The sequence below is a fragment of the Strix aluco genome, chromosome 5 (assembly GCF_031877795.1).
Source record: "Strix aluco isolate bStrAlu1 chromosome 5, bStrAlu1.hap1, whole genome shotgun sequence".
Lineage (NCBI taxonomy): Eukaryota > Metazoa > Chordata > Aves > Strigiformes > Strigidae > Strix > Strix aluco.
Window position 1 is genome coordinate 24,290,040 of NC_133935.1, and position 21,805 is coordinate 24,311,844.

The 21,805-nt window shown below is 41.6% G+C and overlaps 1 protein-coding gene and 1 long non-coding RNA gene across 11 annotated transcripts in view; one reads left to right on the forward strand and one right to left on the reverse strand.

Annotated features, from left to right (window-relative positions):
- ABCC9 (ATP binding cassette subfamily C member 9) overlaps positions 1–13,296 on the forward strand; it is a 79,428-nt gene extending 66,132 nt beyond the window's left edge. For 7 of the 9 annotated variants that reach the window (XM_074826412.1, XM_074826418.1, XM_074826415.1 and 4 more), the window contains 7 exons: positions 448–578; positions 1,131–1,209; positions 4,129–4,237; positions 4,474–4,577; positions 5,293–5,426; positions 5,793–5,855; positions 8,034–13,296. In XM_074826412.1, coding sequence (XP_074682513.1) covers positions 448–578; positions 1,131–1,209; positions 4,129–4,237; positions 4,474–4,577; positions 5,293–5,426; positions 5,793–5,855; positions 8,034–8,171 — 758 coding nt within the window. In that variant the 3' untranslated portion in view covers positions 8,172–13,296. Of the gene's footprint in view, positions 1–447; positions 579–1,130; positions 1,210–4,128; positions 4,238–4,473; positions 4,578–5,292; positions 5,427–5,792; positions 5,856–7,028; positions 7,209–8,033 lie in introns of all 9 variants that reach the window. The other 2 variants (XM_074826417.1, XM_074826421.1) reach the window with 1 other exon arrangement.
- A 995-nt stretch (positions 13,297–14,291) lies between these two features.
- Positions 14,292–21,704, reverse strand: LOC141924233 (uncharacterized). Of its 2 annotated transcripts, none has more exons than XR_012623499.1 (4): positions 21,655–21,704; positions 16,974–17,135; positions 16,067–16,148; positions 14,292–15,215 (listed from the first exon to the last, which is right to left on the reverse strand). It is a non-coding gene; the product is annotated as an uncharacterized LOC141924233 (long non-coding RNA). The 2 variants fall into 2 exon arrangements; XR_012623498.1 differs by having other exon boundaries at positions 21,347–21,671.
- Positions 21,705–21,805: the final 101 nt, after the last annotated feature.

Genomic DNA, 21,805 nt, shown 5'->3' on the forward strand with positions numbered 1-21,805 from the left:
CAAGCCCCTTAGTCTGGAGACAAAACCTACCTGTGTATTTACAAATCAGGATGAAATATGAGCTGTGATAATGTCAACAGCTCATATTGTACAGCAGTAACAACATCCTTCCTTGTGCTGCCCTTCCTGTGCCGGTTACTGACCAAAGAGCATGTTAACACTGCGCTGACACTACATTCTTCTCTGCTCATTCAGCTTCTCACCATTTTGTTGCCAAGAGCCACTTCAGCATCTGCCCTCTCTTCTTACGTGTTGAGATCTGGAAGCTAAGTGCTAATGCACCTGTCAGGCAGTTCCTAGCTCCCTCTTGGCAGGGAAGTGGGAGTCCATTTCTGGAGTGGATTCAGGAAGGTGCCCAGCCAGGAGAGAGGGGGGAAAAGGGGAATGTCATAAAGGGTGACCCTCTGATTGCATTTGTTTTGGTTTGGTTTTCTGTAAATATTTCAGATCCCTCTCAAGTCCCCAAAGACTGGCCCCAGGAGGGGGAAATCAAGATTGAAAATTTGTGTGTTCGATATGAAAACAACCTGAAACCTGTTCTTAAGCATGTTAAGGCATATATCAAACCAGGACAAAAGGTACCAAGTCAAGCAATTACCTATCATCCTCATTCCTTATTGTGTTTTCTTTTCTAAGATGGCAGAAGAGCAAGAATAACAACTTGTAGTGACAGCTATATACCTTGATGGTCCTCTCTGAGGTCCCTGAATATGAGTCAAGAAACTTACACTGATGACATCTTATTTTAGGCTGGGATCAGTTTTCCTTCTGAGAGTCCCACTTCTTTCCAAGTCCATCTCCCTCACATAGAGTGAGCCTAGGTGGCCAAATGAGGTTAGATGATCACCAGACTGGAACTGGGTAAAAATGCAATAATACCTCACATTTCAGCATATAGTGTCATTGGAGTCCAGATCAAAATACTGAAGTTTCAAAAATTTCCTGGGACAAGTCCTTACGATGCTGAGAAGCAGAAAAGGGGAGTGAGCTTGCTGTGCTGGTCTGCCACCAGCCATTGGGAAGGACCTTTCTAGTCACCACTAGGGCAATCCAGTCCTGCTTTCCCAAAATCAGTTGCAAGTCTGATTTACAGCTTCCCTCTGTAAGTAACATCTTGCATTCTTTTGCAGGTTGGGATCTGCGGTCGTACTGGCAGCGGCAAGTCATCCCTGTCTTTGGCATTCTTCAGAATGGTGGACATATTTGATGGTTAGTTTTCACTGGAGTATGTTGTCACTCCTGACCTGCTTCCCCCTTATTTCTTCAGAAGAAGTGAGGAGACTTTTTGATAGTTTATATGGCTCTCAGGCTCAGAAGATACTTGATTAGAATGGGGCTTGTTATGCCCGATCCTTCAAAGTACAAAGTGTCCTATTTTGAGTAGCGCTTGGTTCTTCCAGGAAATGTTATGCACAGATTATATTTCTAATTTTTTAAATTTTTTTGTGTGTATGGTCTGACAAAACAATATGCCATTTTTGAGATAGGAGGAAAAAATATGCAACCCTTTGGAGCCTCTAAATTTCTCTGTAAAAAATAACTGCATTAACTTATAATAGTTGTCAAAATATTAGCAGAATAGAAACTAGATTTCCGCAAGTCCATTCCCTTGATATTTACTTTTGATTTTATTGTGGTTTCCCACAACTACAGCAGAAATTGACTAAAGGTTTTGGAAACATTTGGCTGTTTTCACTCCTGCAGCATTTCACTCTCCCAGATAATTGGCGTGGACTGGTGTGCAGCAATATGCATCCTGGCATTTATAATAGATATACGTGTGTACTGTTGCGGGAATATGGAAACCTACTGGAAAGTCATCTTTTTGTTTCAAAGATTTCCATGTTTCTAATTTAGCCATTGCACATGGAACATTTGCTAGGGAAACCCCTGTAGGATGTGGGAAGATAAGTAAATCTGATGCAGCTAATATTTGCTTTTGTTGTGGTTCTGTGCCTATATGTATCTATGGTAATAGGTTTCTGATTCATGACTGGGGTTCCTGGGTATATAAATAGTGCAAACAAATAATAATTATGTTTATGGTCAACTTTAAGCTTCCTTCTACTTTAATCTTCTTTCTGTATCTTTTTTTTGCCTGTTCCTTCTGTATCCCTGCTTTTTCCCAATGGGAATGCCTAAGTCTTTTCTAATCAAGCTCTGTTTATCCTTTGTGCGCATCCCTCTCTCAGCTAGACCCATATTTGGCCTTTATGCTGGTCCACTTCTGGGTGGAGCCCTGGCTCTAATAAAAGTTACAGTAACTCTTCTAGAGCCAAGATTTCATTCATGTTGTCCATCTTGGTCCGTTATGTCTCTGTTACGTCTTTAAATTTGTACGTGTTCCATTTTATTCCCCTACTCTCGCTTCCTTCTTTTTTCTTTAGGGTTTCCCTTTTCTTCCCTCTGTTCAAACTACCTCTTATTTCTCTTCTGTCTTGTTTGGTCACCCTCATTACTTTCCCAGTTTCTCAACTCCTCTCTAATTTACTTTTTCCCTTAGGTCTCCTCATCTGCTCTTTTCTTTTCCTTGAGCACCCTGGCTTCTATCAAAAATGCATTCCCCTATTCCCAAAGCATGCCATATTAATTTATTCCACCTCATCTCCTGCTAACCCTCTCTCATGTCCTCATTTGTGAAGAAAAGGAATTGCTTAAGTTTATGCAACCACTAATGTCTCATGCTGAAGTCTTATGATCTGATTCAGGCTTTCTGAAAGTCTGAAAATAATTGGGCTTTGCACACTACAAACTAAATCCTGGTTCCTCTCACCATCTAATAAAAGCATAAGACTATTGGTAGTCCAGCTAGGTGGGGATTAAGTCTTTCATTGGAAATGGGCCAAACAGAGGAACCTACAAAATGCAGTATCATGACAATTGGGAATAACAGAAGAGGCATACGTGAACAGCTTTGAATATCCGTGTATTTGCCAGTTCACAGTTAGGTCCTTGCTGTTGGGAGAGAGAAGTGAGGAACTTAATGTTAGGTACTTCCCAGGGAGGAATGCAACTGCCCAGTGAAGTAATCCACAGGGAAACTGCTGAAGTGAGCCTGATGAAAATACCCCTTATGATACCCTCATTCAGTTTGCCCTGGCCCATCCCTTCCCCATAACCTGGAGGAAGTTTCTGTGGTCAGGGAAAGTCAGTGGAGTCAGTAGTTCCTGACTTTTGTTTGAGGATTCAAGGGAAGAGAGCAGCCAACCAAGTTTCTCTTATACATTTCCCCCATCTCCCTTGCCTGAATACCAGCAGTTGCCACACCCAGCACATCATAAATCAGATTTTCAGATGAGATCCATATGCTCATTGACCTGAACTAGTGACTAGAAAAGGAAAAATCCTCTTACTTTACCAAGTATCCCAGCTGTTGCAGCAACTTCTGGTCAGGGAATGAACACTAGGGTAAGGAGTGATTAATGTGACTGCTTCCAGTAATCTTATGTTAGCAGAACAGTATGTGGCTAATTCACAACCAAATACTCAAATAAAACTGAGCTGTAGGAACCAGCATGAATGGTATTAAAATGCCTTGGAGTAGGACATCCTTTTTGTTTTTCTGATCTGCCTCCTGTTAAAAAGTTAATGCTACCCCATTCCTTCTAGAGTTCAAAGGATATTTTTGGCTCCTGAGGTATGGACTGCAGACACATACATACATTATGTAAAAGAAATTGTGCACAGTCTCAAATTAAATATCTTCTGTAACTGTTAAAGTCAAGGGGAACAGAGAAAGGCACAGGATGTGGCTAATTACATAAGTTGTTCTCGTTCTCGCTTTGTTTGAATGAAAGCTCAGGTTGCCCCATAATAAATTATTCTTCTGGTGCTATCATTAATCACATAGCATGGAAGCCATGTATTTCCTTTAAGGGAGGGGGCAAGGGAGAAAAATAAAGGGAGTAAGGCAACAGTGTCACTAATAAGCTGGGTTTGCTCTGGCTTGTGTTAATACATACATTCACCTTCCAAGTGTTTATATGACAGTGCTGAGAGATCAGAGGCAAGCTGCCTCATCATGTGGAGTCCAGCCCAAACTAGCTGTTTTATCTTTCTGTCTGCTACTTGCAGATCACGCACTTTGTGCAATTCCTTCACATGTCTTCTGCATGCTATTTTAAACAGGGAGGATAGTGATTGATGGAATAGACATCAGCAAATTGCCTCTTCATACTCTCCGTTCCCGACTCTCCATTATTCTCCAGGATCCAATATTGTTCAGTGGCTCCATCCGGTAGGTGTAAGTCATTGGGGGGTGACAAGCAGCATTGCATGGCATGTTTGTGATGGGCACTGTGGTACAGGAAGGGATGGAAAAGGGAAGGAACCTTCCTAGCTCAGTCCAATCTATCTACACAGTCTGTCCAAGGGAAGTCAAGTGACATACACAATGCCAAAATATTCCTTTGCACAAGACCTGAATGAACTCTAATTGCAGTAACAAGACTCCTGTTATGGTTTTGTTTGCAGCTTTAATTTGGATCCAGAATGCAAGTGCACCGATGATAGACTGTGGGAAGCTTTGGAGATTGCTCAGTTGAAGAACATGGTCAAGTCATTGCCAGGAGGCCTTGGTATGTCTGAACGAAGTCTCTGAGAACATAGGCCAATAATGAAATTATGCATGCATGAGCATGCACACATATAAACAAATACATGGAATCTTACACTTTGAACCATCATGTAGAAGTTCACAGGCACCTAATGAATATTCTTGTATCTATGCTGGAGAGAATGTTCTCACTAAAAACTGAAGACTAGTCTGGTTTTCCACTCATTGCAGAAAAATCCTGCAGCACCTCAGCATCATAGTGGGGTGACTAGTCAGCAAAGAGTTAAAAAAGAGCACTTTTACCTCCACTCTATCAGCAGAATCTGACTCTGCCAGAGAGCTGTGGCTCTTGTCTAGAACACTGACACAGCATTTTCCTTATAATTTCAGATCTGGTTCATGAAGGAAACTCACATATTTCCTTCCACAATACGTGTATGTCATATTACTAAGGTATTATCCTGCAGCCTACCAGATTTGCTAACTATTTGTGCCAACTATTTGCTTAATGATATATTTCTCCTTTCCCAAAAAGTTGTGCTCACTTTTCTTGGTATCACTCCATTCCAGTGTTCAGTCAAGATCATGCTTATTGGCTTTTACAGGGATTTTGCTTGTCCCTGGAATAGTGCACAAGCAGAGTTTTCGTGGTGCCCACTCAAAATCACTGGGTCCTGACTGTACAAACATACCGCATTTTAGTGGGGCAACATTCAAAGTAACTTATTTTATTACAGATGCAATGGTCACAGAAGGAGGAGAGAACTTCAGCGTAGGGCAAAGGCAGCTCTTCTGTCTGGCCCGAGCCTTTGTTCGTAAGAGTAGCATTCTCATCATGGATGAAGCCACAGCATCTATTGACATGGCCACAGTGAGTATATCAATTAGCACGATTGATGCATGGATCTACCCGGGGAAGAGGCATCTCCCATGAATATCAGTCATGAGATCTCTTTAGTCGAAAAAAATGACAGCTTTTTTGCTTTTCTCTTGTGTTTGGTTTCAGCCATTGCTGTTGATGTGTTTTGGGGATTGATGTCTGTGGTGAGGGGAAAAAAGACAAAATGAAATGTTTTAGAAAATCGCTGCTTTCACAGATGTGGCATTTCATTACTGAGAATCTGGTGCACAGATCAGAGATAGAATGGAATATGATCCTCTCTCTTACGTGCTTGAAGACACATGAACTAAAATGTAAAAGGATGTAGTAACTGAAGTAAGCCTTTTCCTTTGGTAGGAAAACATTTTGCAGAAGGTTGTGATGACTGCCTTTGCAGACCGCACAGTTGTAACAATAGCAGTAAGTATTGATGCCAGCAAATGCTCTCTTTCCTTATTCCTCAGGCAGTTAATCTTGCCTTTCACCAGTTAAACATCACTGTATAAAACTAAGAACAACACAAAATAAACCTAAAACACAAGGTCAGAATATTCCCAGATACTAGAACAAGTCAAGACACATACTATCAACATGAAATTTTGCAGTAAATGCTATCTTGCTACCAAGTAGGCCAAACTAAAACACTTAGGTCTGAGGAAGGACTTCACAGGCAACTTCAGCATCTACATCATCTCCAGGAAATTTTGAAGTCATTCTCGCTAAAAAATTGAAACCAAACCCATGGTTTAAACCATTATTGAAAGTTGCATCAAAATCTAGATTTGAATTTAGCCTCTGAAGTCTATGCATAGTGTGTACAATCATGGCACAGATTTATAAAAGGAGACGAGATTTCAAAATCTTTTTGGTATGGTTTCTCAAGTTGGGTTATCTTTTCTCTCTTTCAGAATAAAAAGTTGGGTTTATGATAAAGATTTTAAAAATTGGAATCAATGGGAATTGCTCAAAAAATGAATATCTGTTCAACTAAGGTTTATGATATTTTTTCCTGTTTTCCTGCCACTCCTAGTGCCCAAAAGTTCCATATAACTTTTTTTATATGTATGCACATGTACATGCATACACATGCACAGACATACAGTAGATACCATTAAGAGTACTTCCACCTTGTGACAGCAGGCTTACTCAACAAACAGATGTTTTATCCATGAGATAAATACATGTTTTAACAGCTGGTTCGTTTGCTTTGTCTGGAATCCAGTCCTGCGGTTAGAGATTAGCATTATGCCTCCTGGACTGTGGTTTCAAGTCTGTCAGTGACTAGTTTGTGTCAGGCAAACCACTTAACCTAGCTCATTTACAATAGGCTCTAAGGTTCTTGGACGTGTAAATACTGAAGATGCTAACAGTAAGCATATTCTCCTCCAGTTACATGCTGTTCAAATTTTCAGTATTGTCTTTCTGACTGGAATCTCACTTTTCTTTTGCTTTGTCTTTCTAAAGTTGGTGTCCCAAGCCAAATAGCACACTTTAATATTTAGTTTTCCTCACAGAACTGGCTTCATTTCCTTCCTCTCTTCATTCATGGCTGATCCTTCCTTCACCCACCTGTTTTTCTTTTCTTTTTTCCAGCATCGCGTATCTCACATTTTGGATGCCAATATTGTCCTAGTCCTTTCTGAAGGCTTTCTAGTTGAATGTGACACTGCCTCAAACTTACTCCTCAAAGAGGACGGCCTGTTCACCACTTTGGTGAAGACTCACAAGTAGACTCTCTCAGTCCACACTGTTCACGAGACTCCTGGCTCTTTGGTAGTTATTTTACCTCTTTAGTTTCCTTTCACTCTGCTTCCTTTCTACTGCACAGCTTCTGAGACGGCAGTGCAAGAACGTGTTTATTGTGTGGTTCCTGGGTTTGTTTAATTTCATGACTATTTATGCTAATCATATTTAACTAAAGCTTAGGCATACAGCTAACACTGAATCTATCATGTCAAAGGAATCTGCCCCATAAAGTAATCCCTGACCTTCAGCCTATATAGTGAAATATCACACTTTTAGAGTTTGTCCTGCCTATACCTGACTGGCTGTATTCATACAGAACTGAAAACAAACTCAGCCTGTTTTCATTCCTGTTGCCTATGGGACTATTGCCTGTAGTACACTCAAAGTTAATCTCAGGGAAGCGAATTTATTTACAGAAGAAGACAGCGCAGGAGTGCCCTAAGATACATGCAGAGTAGTCAGTCAGGGTACAGAGACCAAGGAACAGGGCAGAACACTAAGCCACCTGATAGTGCAGGCATACCCAGGATGTTTCTCGCCCATATTTCCTAAAGGAGAAGATGTATTTCAGTGACACCGTAGCATTTATTCCAGCAGCTGTGCTGTTCATAATGGCAATTAGCGGACCTAAAGTGAAGTGCATGTTTAAGTATTTTCAGGCTTTGTGGCAGAGGCTGTAAAAGTAATTGGAGATCTCTTCAGATTAAAGATACAGAACAAGGACCTACTCCAAATACCACTACAAACAGAGATAGCCTTTCACCAACTTCGTGTGCCTTGCATTAGGCCCATTAATGAACTGCAGTGAGAATTATCATACTGAAAACTTCTGTCTGCTTTTCTTTACGGCAGCATCGGGTTCACACCATCCTAACGGCAGACCTGGTCATCGTCATGAAGCGAGGGAATATTTTAGAATATGATACGCCTGAGAACCTACTTTCTCAAGAAGATGGCATCTTTGCTTCATTTGTCCGGGCTGACATGTGAAGAATCGTATGATGCATTTTAATAGCTTATTTTTAAACAAATGAAATGCAAATATTTTCTATTCAATGTGACATCACTTTTATATCTTTTTTTAGAGCTTCCTTCTTCACACTTCCATCTTCCAAAATAATAAAACCAATTGCAATACACATATGCCTCAAAGCAATAAAAATGTCACTTCATTCAAAAGCTATTAAACTTCACACACACATGCACACGTACACACAGACTCAGAAGGTTTTATTTCTTGGGAATTTGGCATTTTCCTTAGACTTTTTAGTGGCTTTATTTTCTTTTATAGAGGGCGAAAGAATGCACTGCTCTTATAAACTGCATATGTTATACTGGAACCAGCAATCAAATCGTGCAGTTTGTCAAGGAAACAAGAGATCCCCAGAAGCATTCTGTCCCCAGTGGGGGAAAATTAAAAAAAACCAAACAAACAAATCCAAACCGTTAACACTTGGGGCAATCTGCCGCATTCCAAAGGCATAAACTTTGCTCTTCAAGTGTGGTGGAGGAGCAGTGAATGAGGGAAAGGATTTAATCAGAAATAAGGAAATTCTTCCTGTCCTTCACTTTAGTTAGCACACTATAGTTGTCACGGTACTATTTTTCAGTGCAATGATGCCTTATCGCTATAGTCAGTTTCTAAATCCATATTTGTTCTGCAGACTTTCTTCATTCAAAGATGCAAATCATTCTATGATTATGCATGCTTTGATACGCTTATAGAGGAATTTTGTCCAGTATCTTAAGACTTTGTATTAATCTGAATTTATAAACTTGATATTAGTCAATCTTTTAAACATGTCCACTAAAATATTCTACTTAAAATGGCATGTAATTAGCCAACCACTAATTGTTTTGTATGTCTTTAGCCCTTCACATTATTTTTTATCGTGGGACAACCTTTCTTTTCCTTTTACACATTTCTGGCTTATCTCTAAATCAGATCTAGTCCAAGAAGGTATAATTTTCAAATTATTACTATATCTTCAAGAATTTAGGTGAATTTAGATACATATTTACATCACACAGCTTTGAAAAGGTTGCTTGCACTTGACTAATGCATATGGCTAGATTCTGAACCATGATAACTGCACAATGGACAGTAAACCTCCAGAAGGAGTTTTACAGACATAGTTCCAAAGGCACGTCTTGAGACATCATCTTCACTAGTAGTATTCAATGTGATTCTTATTCATCTATTGTTATAAGATCTAGGAAGAACACAAGGTGTGCTTAAGCCTATTTCTAGTGTAATTAAAAACATAAGGCACAGTACTTGGCAAAAAAAAATGCTATGAATTTTGGAGAAGTTGTAGGACTTAAAATTGGGATTACATTTAGTTTGGTAGTGTAAAAATGATACAATGTTTTTTTTTTTTTTTTTTTTTTTTTTCCGTCTTAACTATCGGAAATAAAAGCTGTGTGACACAACTAAACAAAAAAGCTCAGTCTTGAACATTTTATGAGGGGAAGTACTTCTGTGATTTCCCTGTCTACTGCTGTGAAAAGATTTTGCTCTTTTCTGGATTAATTCCCTGTGTTGACCTTTGTCATACAAAGAAAATAAAAAAATAAAGCAGATGTTTACAGCGGAAGTGCATGTTGTTACACAGATTTCAGAGCCAAAAGGCCAAAATCCTTGTTGATTTAATTTCATTGTCTTCAGCGAAAAGCTAATTGGATTCATTGTTGTCAGACTCAGTATGAAGATGAAGTACAAATAACTTTGTTTATCCATGTATCTTTGATGACAATGCAATCCTGATGTATTTTAAGTGGTTCCAAGTAGCTCAATGTGATCCCGGTTCCCATTACATTAAATGGCTGACATGGGCCTGGGATTGTGTCATGTATCTTGTAGTACTTAAGAGGGACCAATAATTAGTTCCTCTTTCCTCTTACATTTGTCCCAGAGCCAGGGTTTAAGGAGCACCCAGGTTTAAGAAGCACCTTCTTTGCTCATCCACTCCTCCAGAGCTATAGAACTTAACATTGCTGTTTAAACATGTAGAAAAGAAAATATATTATGGAATGAGAAAAAACCTACCAGCATGCTTCATTCATTCTGAGGGAGGTTTGCAGGAATATTGGCCCTAGTATTACATTAACCATGGTCAAAATGTTTGATGATCATTGTAGCATGTCCCACAGCTGCCTAGCAGGTTTAAAAGCACAATTTGATTCCTGAAGCAACTAATCCTATTCAACATACACAAATCCTAAGAGAGCTAGCAAACATAAACCAACTGCTGTAGACATACTATATCTCTTTGCATTATAGCCACTGTGCATATGATGTTATATACTCACCAAGTGCTTAGGCTGAACTTTGCTTTTTTGTGTTTTCCTCTAATGGAGGAGGGTAATCCCAACAGTTGCACAGCTGTTTTGTTACTAAGAATGGTACAGAAGGGACAAAGTCTTTGAAGCAAATTTCTTTTCATTTCATGTAAAGTTCACAAATGTGTCCTCCTTAGGAGCAGTTTCCCTAGGCTGTGACGTATACATGGTAAAGGAAACATCAGTCTGGAGATTTTACTTCTTTGACTATTGTCACACTGCCTCTTCTGCTGGTCACCCCTTACTCTCTTGCCACAGCCTCCTTCCTTTTTTTTCTTCACCATCTCCTTATATCATACCCTCTTTGAGGCTCCTGCTTGTATCCCTGAATGCTCCTTATTCAGTCTGCAGTCTCCCACTCCTTCCTGATTTAGCTCCATACCCTCTGCCTCATTTTCTCTCTGACACAGCTCTGCCTCACTCTCATACCCCCTGGCTTTCTTTAGCTTTCTGTGATAACACCCTCCTGTTCAGGGGGACACTTACTCTAGCGTCATCATGTTTTGGGGTTGGTTGGTTGTTTTTTCCAAGCATTAAACTAAGCAAGCTTTTATTATTGTGATATTATGCTCTAGAACTATTAAGGTCTTCCTTTTAAAAATGACCTTTGAATGCAAACACTGGCCGTGTGTACATTTCTAACTATGGACATCTCAGTGAGAGATCCTGAATTATATTTCTCATCTCATCTGCATTTCTTTTTCTGTTAAGTGTTTCTCTGACAGAAGCAGCAAAACAGGAGTAGGATCCCTTGTTGCCAATCATAGAACCATAGAATGGTTTGGGTTGGAAGGGACCTTAAAGACCATCTAGCTCTAACCCCCCTGCCATGGGCAGGGACACCTTCCACTAGACCAGGTTGCTCAAAGCCCTGTCCAACCTGGCCTTGAACACTGCCAGGGAGGGGACATCCATAACGTCTTTGGGCAACCTGCTCCAGTGTCTCACCACTCTCACAGTAAAGAATTTCTTCCTAATATCTAATCTAAATCTACCCTCTTTCAGTTTAAAACCTGTCGTCCTATCACTACATTCCCTGAAAAAGAGTCCCCCCCATCCTTCCTGTAGGCCCCCTTTAAAGTGGAGCCACAACAGTGTTTCTCAACCTTTAACTTGCAACCAGTGGGTGGGTTATCTTTCCCACTCTTTGAGCCAGGTCTAATGGTTGGCATGGATGAGACTGCTCCCTTCCTATATGTTGTCTTTCAACAAAATCGAAACAAACAATTAGCTGCTCATTACTGCTTCTTCTAAACTAGAAATATCCCATACAACCTTTGTGTTTATTACTGAGTCAAAACTCAGTTGTGCCAGGAAACACACTGTGGGGGTCTTTAATTCTTAAAGCAGGTCCACAAGCCTCTGCCATAAAGCAACACTGTTGACAGGTAGCACAAGGGGAAGATTTCCCTCCTCAAGATCCAGTGCTTAAAACAGATTTCTCCATTTATTCACTTTGCTGGGGATCTACAACAGCACAGTGGATGCTGGGATTCATCTAAGGTGAATTATTTTGATGATGTTTTCCAGGCAATTGCAGCTTGAAAGACAATGAGAATCTCTTTAAGAATAGCTTTGCCTGAACCACTTGTGTTCTGCTAATTGTTATTTACGCTTCAGGGATTTTGGGAGCATGACAATTATTTGGACTTAACATTTCAAACAATACAGTTACCAAATAGGAAAGTTGCTTTTTTTAAAAAAAAAAAAAAAGGAAATAAGTCAGTGACTGTGAGGATTCCTAATTCTGAGCTGGCTGAGCTGGTTGCTGATTTTTTGTAATTTCAAACTTGGTTTAGATTAATATTATATGTTATTTCAAAGAGTCCCTTACAACTAACTGTTCATACTCCCTTTGCTTTGTTATGAAGACCCCTTAAAACCACCTGGATGAGTTTTCTGTTTGATACACAGTATGTTGTCTGCATGTGTGTGTGCTTATACTCAAAAACACACATGTGATCTTTTATTCTAAAGAAGTGTGTGGTACAAGCTACTCAAGGTTCATTTCCTTTCTGTTCAGAAGAAAGATTTCTTCTGAAAAGATCCATGTCACATCAGTCAATGGGATGATTCACCCACTGGAGGTGCCTGTCTCTCACCCACCTCTGCAGGAGTCTAGGCAATGAGCTTGAACCAGATGTCTGCCTTTTTGATTGCTAAATTTAGAGCCTCAGGGAGCCTCTGAGAGTTAGAGATAGGCAATCAGTGGAATTTTAGCCATGTATAAACTGAAAAGGACAAACTGATCCACCAGCATTTCCTGCAAGGCAGGAAACTCCCCCATAGAAGTTTGGGATAGATCTGATAAGCCAGGGGCATAAGCCAGGCAAAGTCTGCAGGGAGAGATCATTTCTTTGTTAGGCAAATTGATATGCAGAAGAGGTATCTCAAGTGTTTATAAATTCCAGTTTCATTGCAGACCTGAAAAAGCTCTTTATTTGCAAGAGCATGCCTGCTTTTCCCAACTGTATCATTCAGCTGAAAGAACATATTATCAAAAGTTTCTCAAGCACTTGGATGAGCCCTTTTTAGGTTAGTGTAAACTAAGCAGAACACCTCTGCTATAAATTAATACACTTCCACTGAATTCAATTAGCGACAACATGAATATGGCCCAAAGGATTTGGCATCTCATTATATGTAAAACCTCTGTCAGCAAAAAGTAATTGTATTGAATTATGTTTTCTTAAAATACAGATGACATCAATTTTGAATGTGGTCAAGTAGGTCTCTTCAAACTTCTTATACAATAAATTGTTTGATTAAATTATATGTGTTCTTTTTGCTTCCTAAAGTAATGTGCTGTCATGCTTTGTTGTGAAAAGATGACGATACATTCACATGCTGTTTTGCTAACGTGTCATGAGAAGATGAAGGAAACAGCACACATACATTTTAAACAAGCTATGCAGGCATTTTATCACAAATGGAGATATAATGTATTTGAGGCAAACAGCCACCTTCATAAAAAAGCTGTGGACAGGGGCCATGTTTTCATTATTATGTTTCCATTATCTAGTGGCAAAAGCTGGAATATGTTTCTATTGCAAGCACTATGTCCCAGCATCCCCAGTGTGATACTGCCAATAGAAATCAGTTCTAAAATATGTAGTGAAACCACACCGCTACTTGTTAAAATCTCTCTGGAGCAATGATTCTCCCATAAAATGTGTTTTAAAGCAAAAATTAATTCAGCACATTTACTATTTTATAATCTCAAGTAGTATCTTTTGAAAGCCTAATTTAAAATCAAAATATGTTATGTAAATTCTGTGATATGAATTCAATGATGCCATGTGAAGAGCTCTTTAGTTTCTTTGCAAATAAATCCTTTCAAAGGCAAAACTAAGAGAGTACTAAAAAAAGTCTGAAAACAAAACTGTAAATCAAATTCTTCATTGCCATGCAAACATCCCAATCATTTCCACATTGTTTTTTTACTGCTCTGGTTTTTCTCCACCAGAACTGACCTCTGTGTGGAATTGTGGGGAAAGATTATCAGGTTTTCAAATTATCAAAAAATTGTTGTGAGGCAAAAGTTCTCTGACTGTTACAAATTAACAATGTGCTGATGCTGTTTTGGCAGGACAGCTTAGAGTATTGGCTTGTATGATGCTGTGGAGTTAGAGAAGCTTCCAAATGTAATCCTTCAAGAGAAGAGAGATTTTTAGAAAAGTCTTAATCTATTTAACTACATAGTTATTATTAATTATTCACTATTGATAGCATCTGTCTGCTGCTAGACACTACCCATGCAAACATAGCATACATTCCTGGCAGGAGCTGTTTATTTCTCTAATATAATAAGCCACACTCTGAAAGGACTATAAACAAGCATTTCATATATATATATATAAAAATTAGTTTCTATTTGGTGTAATTGACATTCATCACGTGCAAGATGCCTTCTTTTGTTTTCATTGAACACAGAGATTTTCATCCTATGAATTACTATATAATAAAGCAGCATCCACTTCACATTACTATGTTGCACATTTCACTGCCCGGTGCATTAATTCCTGTGTATGTATATTAGTCCATTTAATATATAAACACATTACATAGTTATACATCCTCTGGATAAAAGGTATAAATAAGTAATGAACAGTGCCAGCTAGCACTGCCCATAAGAGTGTCCCAGGGCTATTCCCATGACATTTCTTAACTCTCCCTTTAATTTACTTCAGGGTTTTCTGGCTGCACATCCATAAATATCACTTAAATGTCCAGTGAAATATTTAACCATGTAACTAAGGAACTAATGCAGCTTAGTGTAAATGACATGGTCCAGAACCACCACCTTCAGTATCACAGTTACAGATGACCCAAAGCAGCAAATTCTTTGAAAAGCATAAAGTTAGAAATTCATATTTGATGTTTATAATGTGTTTTTATCATATCAGCCACATTAGACCCTTACTCTTTCAGCAATATCAGCTATCTCCACCAGAGGCAGGAACGTGAGGTTCTAAGAGGCTCTGAGTACTGCAGATTTTCATGGCTGAATCATTCAGGTTTGGGGCCATCTACTTCTCCAGGTCTCACCACAGAGTTGAGATCAGAGGGCTCGGAGTTGCCAGTTATTCTGTGATATGATCTTAAAATGAGAGATGGCATCTATCTTCCATCAATGGCATAATCTCACCCTTGCAGCCAGCAGAGATATCACTCAGTTGTAGGCAAGGGGACCTAGAAGCACAAGGATGGAGATATACAAAAAAATTCCATTTCACAAATCAGAAGAAAAATCTCCTTCAGCTGGTAGTATGGCCCTCTGAGCCAGCTCTGAGCTTCTCAGAAGAGGTGACAAAATTCTATTATACTACTCCAAGGCTGAAGCTAGCCAGAAACCTTCTGGCTCCTGCTACACAAGAGGTAAAAGCACAGTTTGGATAAGGAGATGGAATGAAAAGCCCTTGATACCCTCAATACCTTTGGTATCTGAAGCTTTGTTGAAGCAACAAAGCTTCAGATACCACCAGAAGAGAAATGGCAGCTATCATTTGTCCCACCTGTAGGAGTACATACGCTCTCTTAGTTTATGGGGTTTTGGCTGCCTCCAGGACTTTGCCACCAGAGGCAGCTTTATCTGTTCCTAGAGCCAACTCTTAGGCTCCACCTACACTGCTAAATAAAATGGGAAAAGTGGCACCGCCCACCTGTGAGAGCATCCATGTGTCTAAAACCACAGCTAACCCAAAACAAGGTTGCCTTGCCCATCCTGTGCATTTAGATTAGTCTCTGGACCGTGCTTGGGGCATCCCACATCCAAGCCATGCCTGGCTACTGGGTGGGAAGATGCCACCTGACACAAGCCAAAATCCTACCATGGAAGAATTGGAGAAACAACATTTCAGTGGAAGATGATTTTAAAAATTCATTATACACTTTAACGTATCATTTAGCGAGGAAATTTTAGACTTAAAATCCAAATGTTGTATGGAAATCTGAGATGAGACTGAGCAGAGGGAAGAGGGCAATGACACCAAAGAAAGTACAGAGCCATGCCTGGTCACTGAGGAGCAGGCTAGCAGACCTACCTCGGAGACTCTCTTGAGTCTGGGAACAGCTCAGGCATTCAAACACCTCTGTTGTTTTGTGTGTAGTCTGCTATGGGTAGACCTGCGGGGAAAAAATGGAGGAATGCAAGAAGATGCTAAGGAGTCCAAACCCTCATTTATGTTTTCTCCAATGCCCTGGTAATATGAAGTACAGCATTGAAGCTTCCCACCAGCTCTTCCACCCCAGGTGCAGGGAGCCACCTTGGCACTGTGCAGCAGGTTAGGAGCTTGTAGGAAGTCCTCCTACACTGTGGTTTCACCCCTCAGTGAACTTAAATCATTTGATGCCTCCATCTGATGACTGATCATAAGAGTGGGAGGAGGAGCACCCACAACTCCACCAGCTAGAAGAGGCAAAGAGTTCACATCTCTATTCAGAGGTTAATCTGGCCAGTAAACTCAGAAATGAGAGTCATCATAGACAGATGGATCAGCAGACAGTTTTTCCACAGAAAAAAGTTATAAGGGAAATAGCCAGCGAGCCAGAGGGGAGAAGCATCTAAGGGAAAGAACACTCCAGTGAATTAGCAACACAGCTAGAGACTTATTGTAACCATGTTCAACCTACCTAGAAACTGATTTACAGCCTTTCCATAAACTATGGCACGGGAAGGCAAAGAAACAATCCCAAACTGTTCTCTTCCCAGAGCCTTAGAAGAAGCTCCTGCTCCAGGAAGGGGCACGTAACATGACAGATATGCTTCAGAGCACCAGGTATCAGGAAAAGGCTGTACCACTTTGACTGTTGCATATCACCCTGTAGCAGAGACTGACTTGGGTAAAGTCCCAGATGTGACAGTACAGTATTTCTGTACTTTGAACTAAGGTTTAAACTGAAGCATGTGGGAGCAAATATCTGCTGTGAACTGAAAAACAAGAGGATTACCTAGCTTTTTTGGTCAGGGATACCATGACCTAAAAGGTGGACTGGGTAAAAGCGATGCCAGCATCCCTGATCTGGAGGTGTTGTGACAGCCTGAGTCTCTGTAGCACTGAGGCTCAGCAAAGCGCAGTCTTTGGTTTTCAGCCAGCACTATAAACAAGAGATCTGGGAAGAAACAAACACATAGCTAAAATTAAGACAAAGATAGGGAGATCGATAAGTAGTGTGGGGCTGCAAGAAGTTTTGCTGGGTTTTGTGCAAGGATTTAATATGATGTGGTCATCTCTAGAGGGAAATGAGGCTAGAGCTTATGGCAGAGAGTGAATATAAGATATACCCTGGAGCACAAGGCATTTCTTTCAACTATCCCTTTCTTGGCTCATGCATGTCCCTGGAGCAGAGGTGGTGTTAGGGAAACAGAGGCTAAAAGACATTTGATTTCATAAATCAGACAACTGTAGGAACCATGTAATTTGGGTGTGATAATCTTCCCTCTCCTCTCTCCCCTGCCCCCACTCTGCTGACTGTGCAGGAGGCCAGGGGCTGCAGTCCCAGCCCAAAACTGTGCCCTGCCTGCTTTCTCACACTATGGGGCTGAATGCATTTCTCTAGGACCGTGCCCTCTCTCACCAATGCATGCTGGTGGCCCATGCGCTGACCCTCTGCACTACCAGGTGAGCCCTCAGAGGACAGCAGCATTTTGTAGGAGAGGCCACGGGAGCCAGCTGGGAAGCATGTGTTGCGTTGCAAGCAGCAGCAAGGGCCCAGCTCTGGGCAGGTTTGGCTGGAGTATCACTGCCCCACCAAGCCCATGGAGCCAGATGTGAGCAGATGATCTGAAGTCAGCCTAATGCTGTTCAAGCTATAGTAAGCTCAGACTTGCTTGAACAGCTAAGGACATGCTCTAGGGATATAGCTGCTGTCAGTTAAGATGGTTCACCCAAGATGGTGTGGGTCACTCTTTCTCCCCCATGCTCCACAGGGAGCAGATATAAAGGTAGGGGATACCTTCGCCATGGCCAGCAGTGCCCCTCAGCTCTCTGAACTGCAGAAGCTAAACCACAACATATCACCCCATCTGCTACCTGGTGACTACATGCAGGGGGGGTAGAAAATACTAAACTCCTGGTGACAAATGCACCAGGCCCCATTTGTTGGCACGGGAAGTAGCGTAACAGAGATTTAGAGAACTGCCAACATATTGCTAGCTTTGCAGAGGGTCGATAGCCTGCACCCCATAGCCTGACACACACAGAGAAGCCAGATATGTACCAGATTTCATCAAACAAGGCTGATGTATCATTTCCAAACCAGATAATTTTCCTGGGAAAAAATCCCTCTGTCAGCAAACCCCTAGAACATCTACAAACTTCACCACGCAATTTAGTAATATTGGATGAGGGGCACTAGTTACATGTATTTTGATGATAAAGACTATTTTTGTCCAGCTGCTCTTGCATGAAACAGAAAAAAAAAGCTGGTTCAGGGTAACAGATGCCCTTAGTTTGCAGTTTCTGCTCTTTCATGTTTGATGGATCTACTGTCAGTTCAGCTGGGGAAGAGTTCATCCATGTCATCTGAATATGGTTTATCAGATTTGTGTCTTTGTGGAAGCCTCATGCTGAGTGCATGACATCTCTGGAGGCCTGCAAAGTCATCCTATCTCTAAGCTAAGATTAGAATTTCAAACAAAACTTATTACAAAGCAGGATTTTCTGGAAGGGCTGGACACAGCTATAATGTAGATAGTTCAGATTCATGTCTAAGCACATTATTTAATCCTTTTCTAGATATGCATCATTGTAAAGTGATATTTACCATAATATCAGTAATTCTTGTGGTTGGAGGGGAAATGAAACAGCAAGAAGGGAGATGTGTGATGGGCTGTAAAAAAACTGGACCCAAACCCACCATCAATTCTGATTATTTTTTGCCTTGAAAAGGCTGTGTTCACAGCACTCAGACACTATGTTCCTTACAAAACGGGTTAGGAGACATTTTGGGAGATTTTCCCAGCTATTACTTAAATCTCAGACTAAAAAGTGCATGTGGCAACCAAACAAGTATTTAAAAGGGCAAAGGGGAACATTTTTAGTAGCTGTCACTCTCCAGAGCATATTCATACACTGTAACATGGGAAGTGGATGCTGTGCTCAAAATCATGCCTCATAATGCTTAACCAGGGAAAGGGAATAGTTCTGGTGTTCCTGATCTTCACATCCTGGCGGTCATGGCCCAGCAGGCTTCCTTGAAGCTAATCTCAAGAGAGGAGGACGGCATCCCCTCCTGTGAGGGGGAAGCTCTTTCAGTATTGAACAGGCAGAGATGGAAAGATGGGATTTCATAAGCACTTTTCTCCCAAATACAGTGATGGGTGAAACGATCAATAACTTTTGTTTAGACACACTGGAGTTGTGCCAAGACTATTTGTGTGTGTTTGGTGGGACCCCTTCCTATCTCAGCTACAAAAAATCTGGCCTCTGCATGGTGCCCAATTAAGGGGGAGGAAACCTCCAGCAGCTTAGCAGGGAACAAATGAGGCTGAGAGATTATACAGGTCTCTGACAGCACCAGCACTGGCATCGGTTTCTGTTCCACCTGACCAGCTTGAGGAAGGTTCCTCCTTCCTCCCACCTGCCCTCAGTGATGATTTGGTTCCATTTTGCCAACCCAGCTGCTAACCCACACAGTCTGTGTCACACAGTCCCAGTCACTGCCAGCAAGGAGCAAGCAGCACACCAGTACCTGAGGGGTCCCTGGCAGAGGGATGAGAGGCTGAACCTGAATACAGCCAAGTGGTGGGTTATGCTCTAAGGTGGCAAGTAAATAAAAGTGACATTTTTTGATATTTCTGTGTTCCTGTTTTTAAAGCTGTGGATTTCAATAACTTCAGAGGAAACCGTGCAATCTGGCATGTGACATGAGTAAATTTGTGTCAGAAGCAAATTATACAATTCAAGGATCTTATGAAAAAGGAGGGGGGTTTCCATGCAGTTCCCAGACAGTTTTTTATTTTTTCAGATGCATCTAGCAGCTATACGGGGGCACATCAATCTTGTTTCTAGCCCTAGCATGGAACAAATACTCCAGAGGAGCTAAAAGGAAGAAAGGATGAGGAAAATGATAAAGTAAAAAAGGAAAAGGGATTTTTTTTTTTCACGTGTATTAATTCTTATTTCTAATAGCTACACCCAAGTGAGATGCACTTTTGGAGGCTGCATCAAACGAGTCAGCGCTCTAAGATCAGTCTCTGCCACCCCATTTGTAGCAGGGTAATGTCCCGAGTGATCCAAGCCCAGCCCGTGAAGTGCCATAGCTGGCACCAATGATGCTGATCCTGCAGATACCCACCCAAGTGACCTTGTGGATGTGTACCCAGACGCTGGTTAGAATGTAAAGGGAATTCAGATCCTGATTTTTCAGACTGGAGCTGGTCATATGCCTAAAGTTAATTTCATATGTTTAGTTAATTGCCTAATATGACTGGGGCTTTGAGGCTGTCCCTTTTCTGACTACTCGGTATCTGGTATTAGAAAAGAATAGTGCTAGAAAAGTTTCCAGGAATCACTCAACTATTTTAAGCTGAGCACGTGCATGTGTTCAACAGGGTGGATATCTTCAAGCTGAGGATTACACTGCCTGTCAAATGCGCCTTCTCAATTTTTCCAAGCCTGAATACTCTTAAAACTTTTCTGATCACAAGCAGGCCTGTCAAGTGTTTGCTTTCTTTCTTGAGTTTACAAAGAAAGTAAGGTGTTTTGTTCTGTATAAATTTTATAGCGTATAGGTCATTCACTTGAGCAATACAAAGAACAGTTTAGAAACCTCCCTGCTGTACACACGCACATTCTTTGGACACGGGGGAGTTAATCTGACACAATGAAATCTCTGCACTTTGCTTCGGTAAAATCTAAATTTAGATCTTTTCATAAAGTTGATGTACTGTTTATTCTTCCTCCTGCAAACCCTAAGACTTTGGAAAAAACCCTGCAATTTCCAAGAATGCAAGTTTCCATTAAACACAAGAGCCAAAACTGTAAAGCTCGACCTGTGGGAAAAAGAATGAACTTCTGCAGTTTTGCTGGTTTTTGCCATTGTGCGTAATTTCTCCTAAACCCACCCCATACACAAATACCCATCTGCCAACGCCTGATCATTACAATGGGCCTGACTCTGTGGCCAACAAGAGTTGTGACCCATAAAAAGGAATGTATTTTTAATTTTCTTGCAGAAACAGGTAATTAAGTTTGTCAAAAGCAGCAAAGGCCATGTAGACCGTGGCTTGGGTCCTCCAAACACGCACATGCTTCGCCTGCAAGCTGTCTCGGCGAGATTCGAGACGAGATAAAGTTAAAAAGGCACAACTCTTGGCTTACCGGAGGAAGCAAGCGGCCGTGCCACTGTCCTGCTGCAGCCCGGGGTTGGCTGTGCGCACCCCGACAGAAAAGCCACAAGCCAACGGTGGGAGCAGCTTGTCCCTCTGCTACATCGCTGGACCGAGCCTAGCACGCCCATCACCCCCTCTGCCGCAGCGGTACGGCTCCGCGCAAGGAAGCCTGTGCGTGTCCGTGCGCTGCGCTGCGCCGGGCCGGGCCGAACCGCACCGCACCGCACCGAACTGAACCGCACCGAGCCGAACCGCACCGCACCGCACCGCACCGCACCGAACCGAACCGAACCGAACCGAAACGGGCCGGGCCGGGCCGCTCTGCTCTGCCCTGCCCTGCCCTGCCCAACCGGCCAGACCCCCGCCCCGCCCCGCCCCGCCCCGCCCCGCTGGGCCCGGCCGCGCCCCGCCCCGCCGCGGTAAGTGGAGGCGGGTCGGGGCGGGCTGG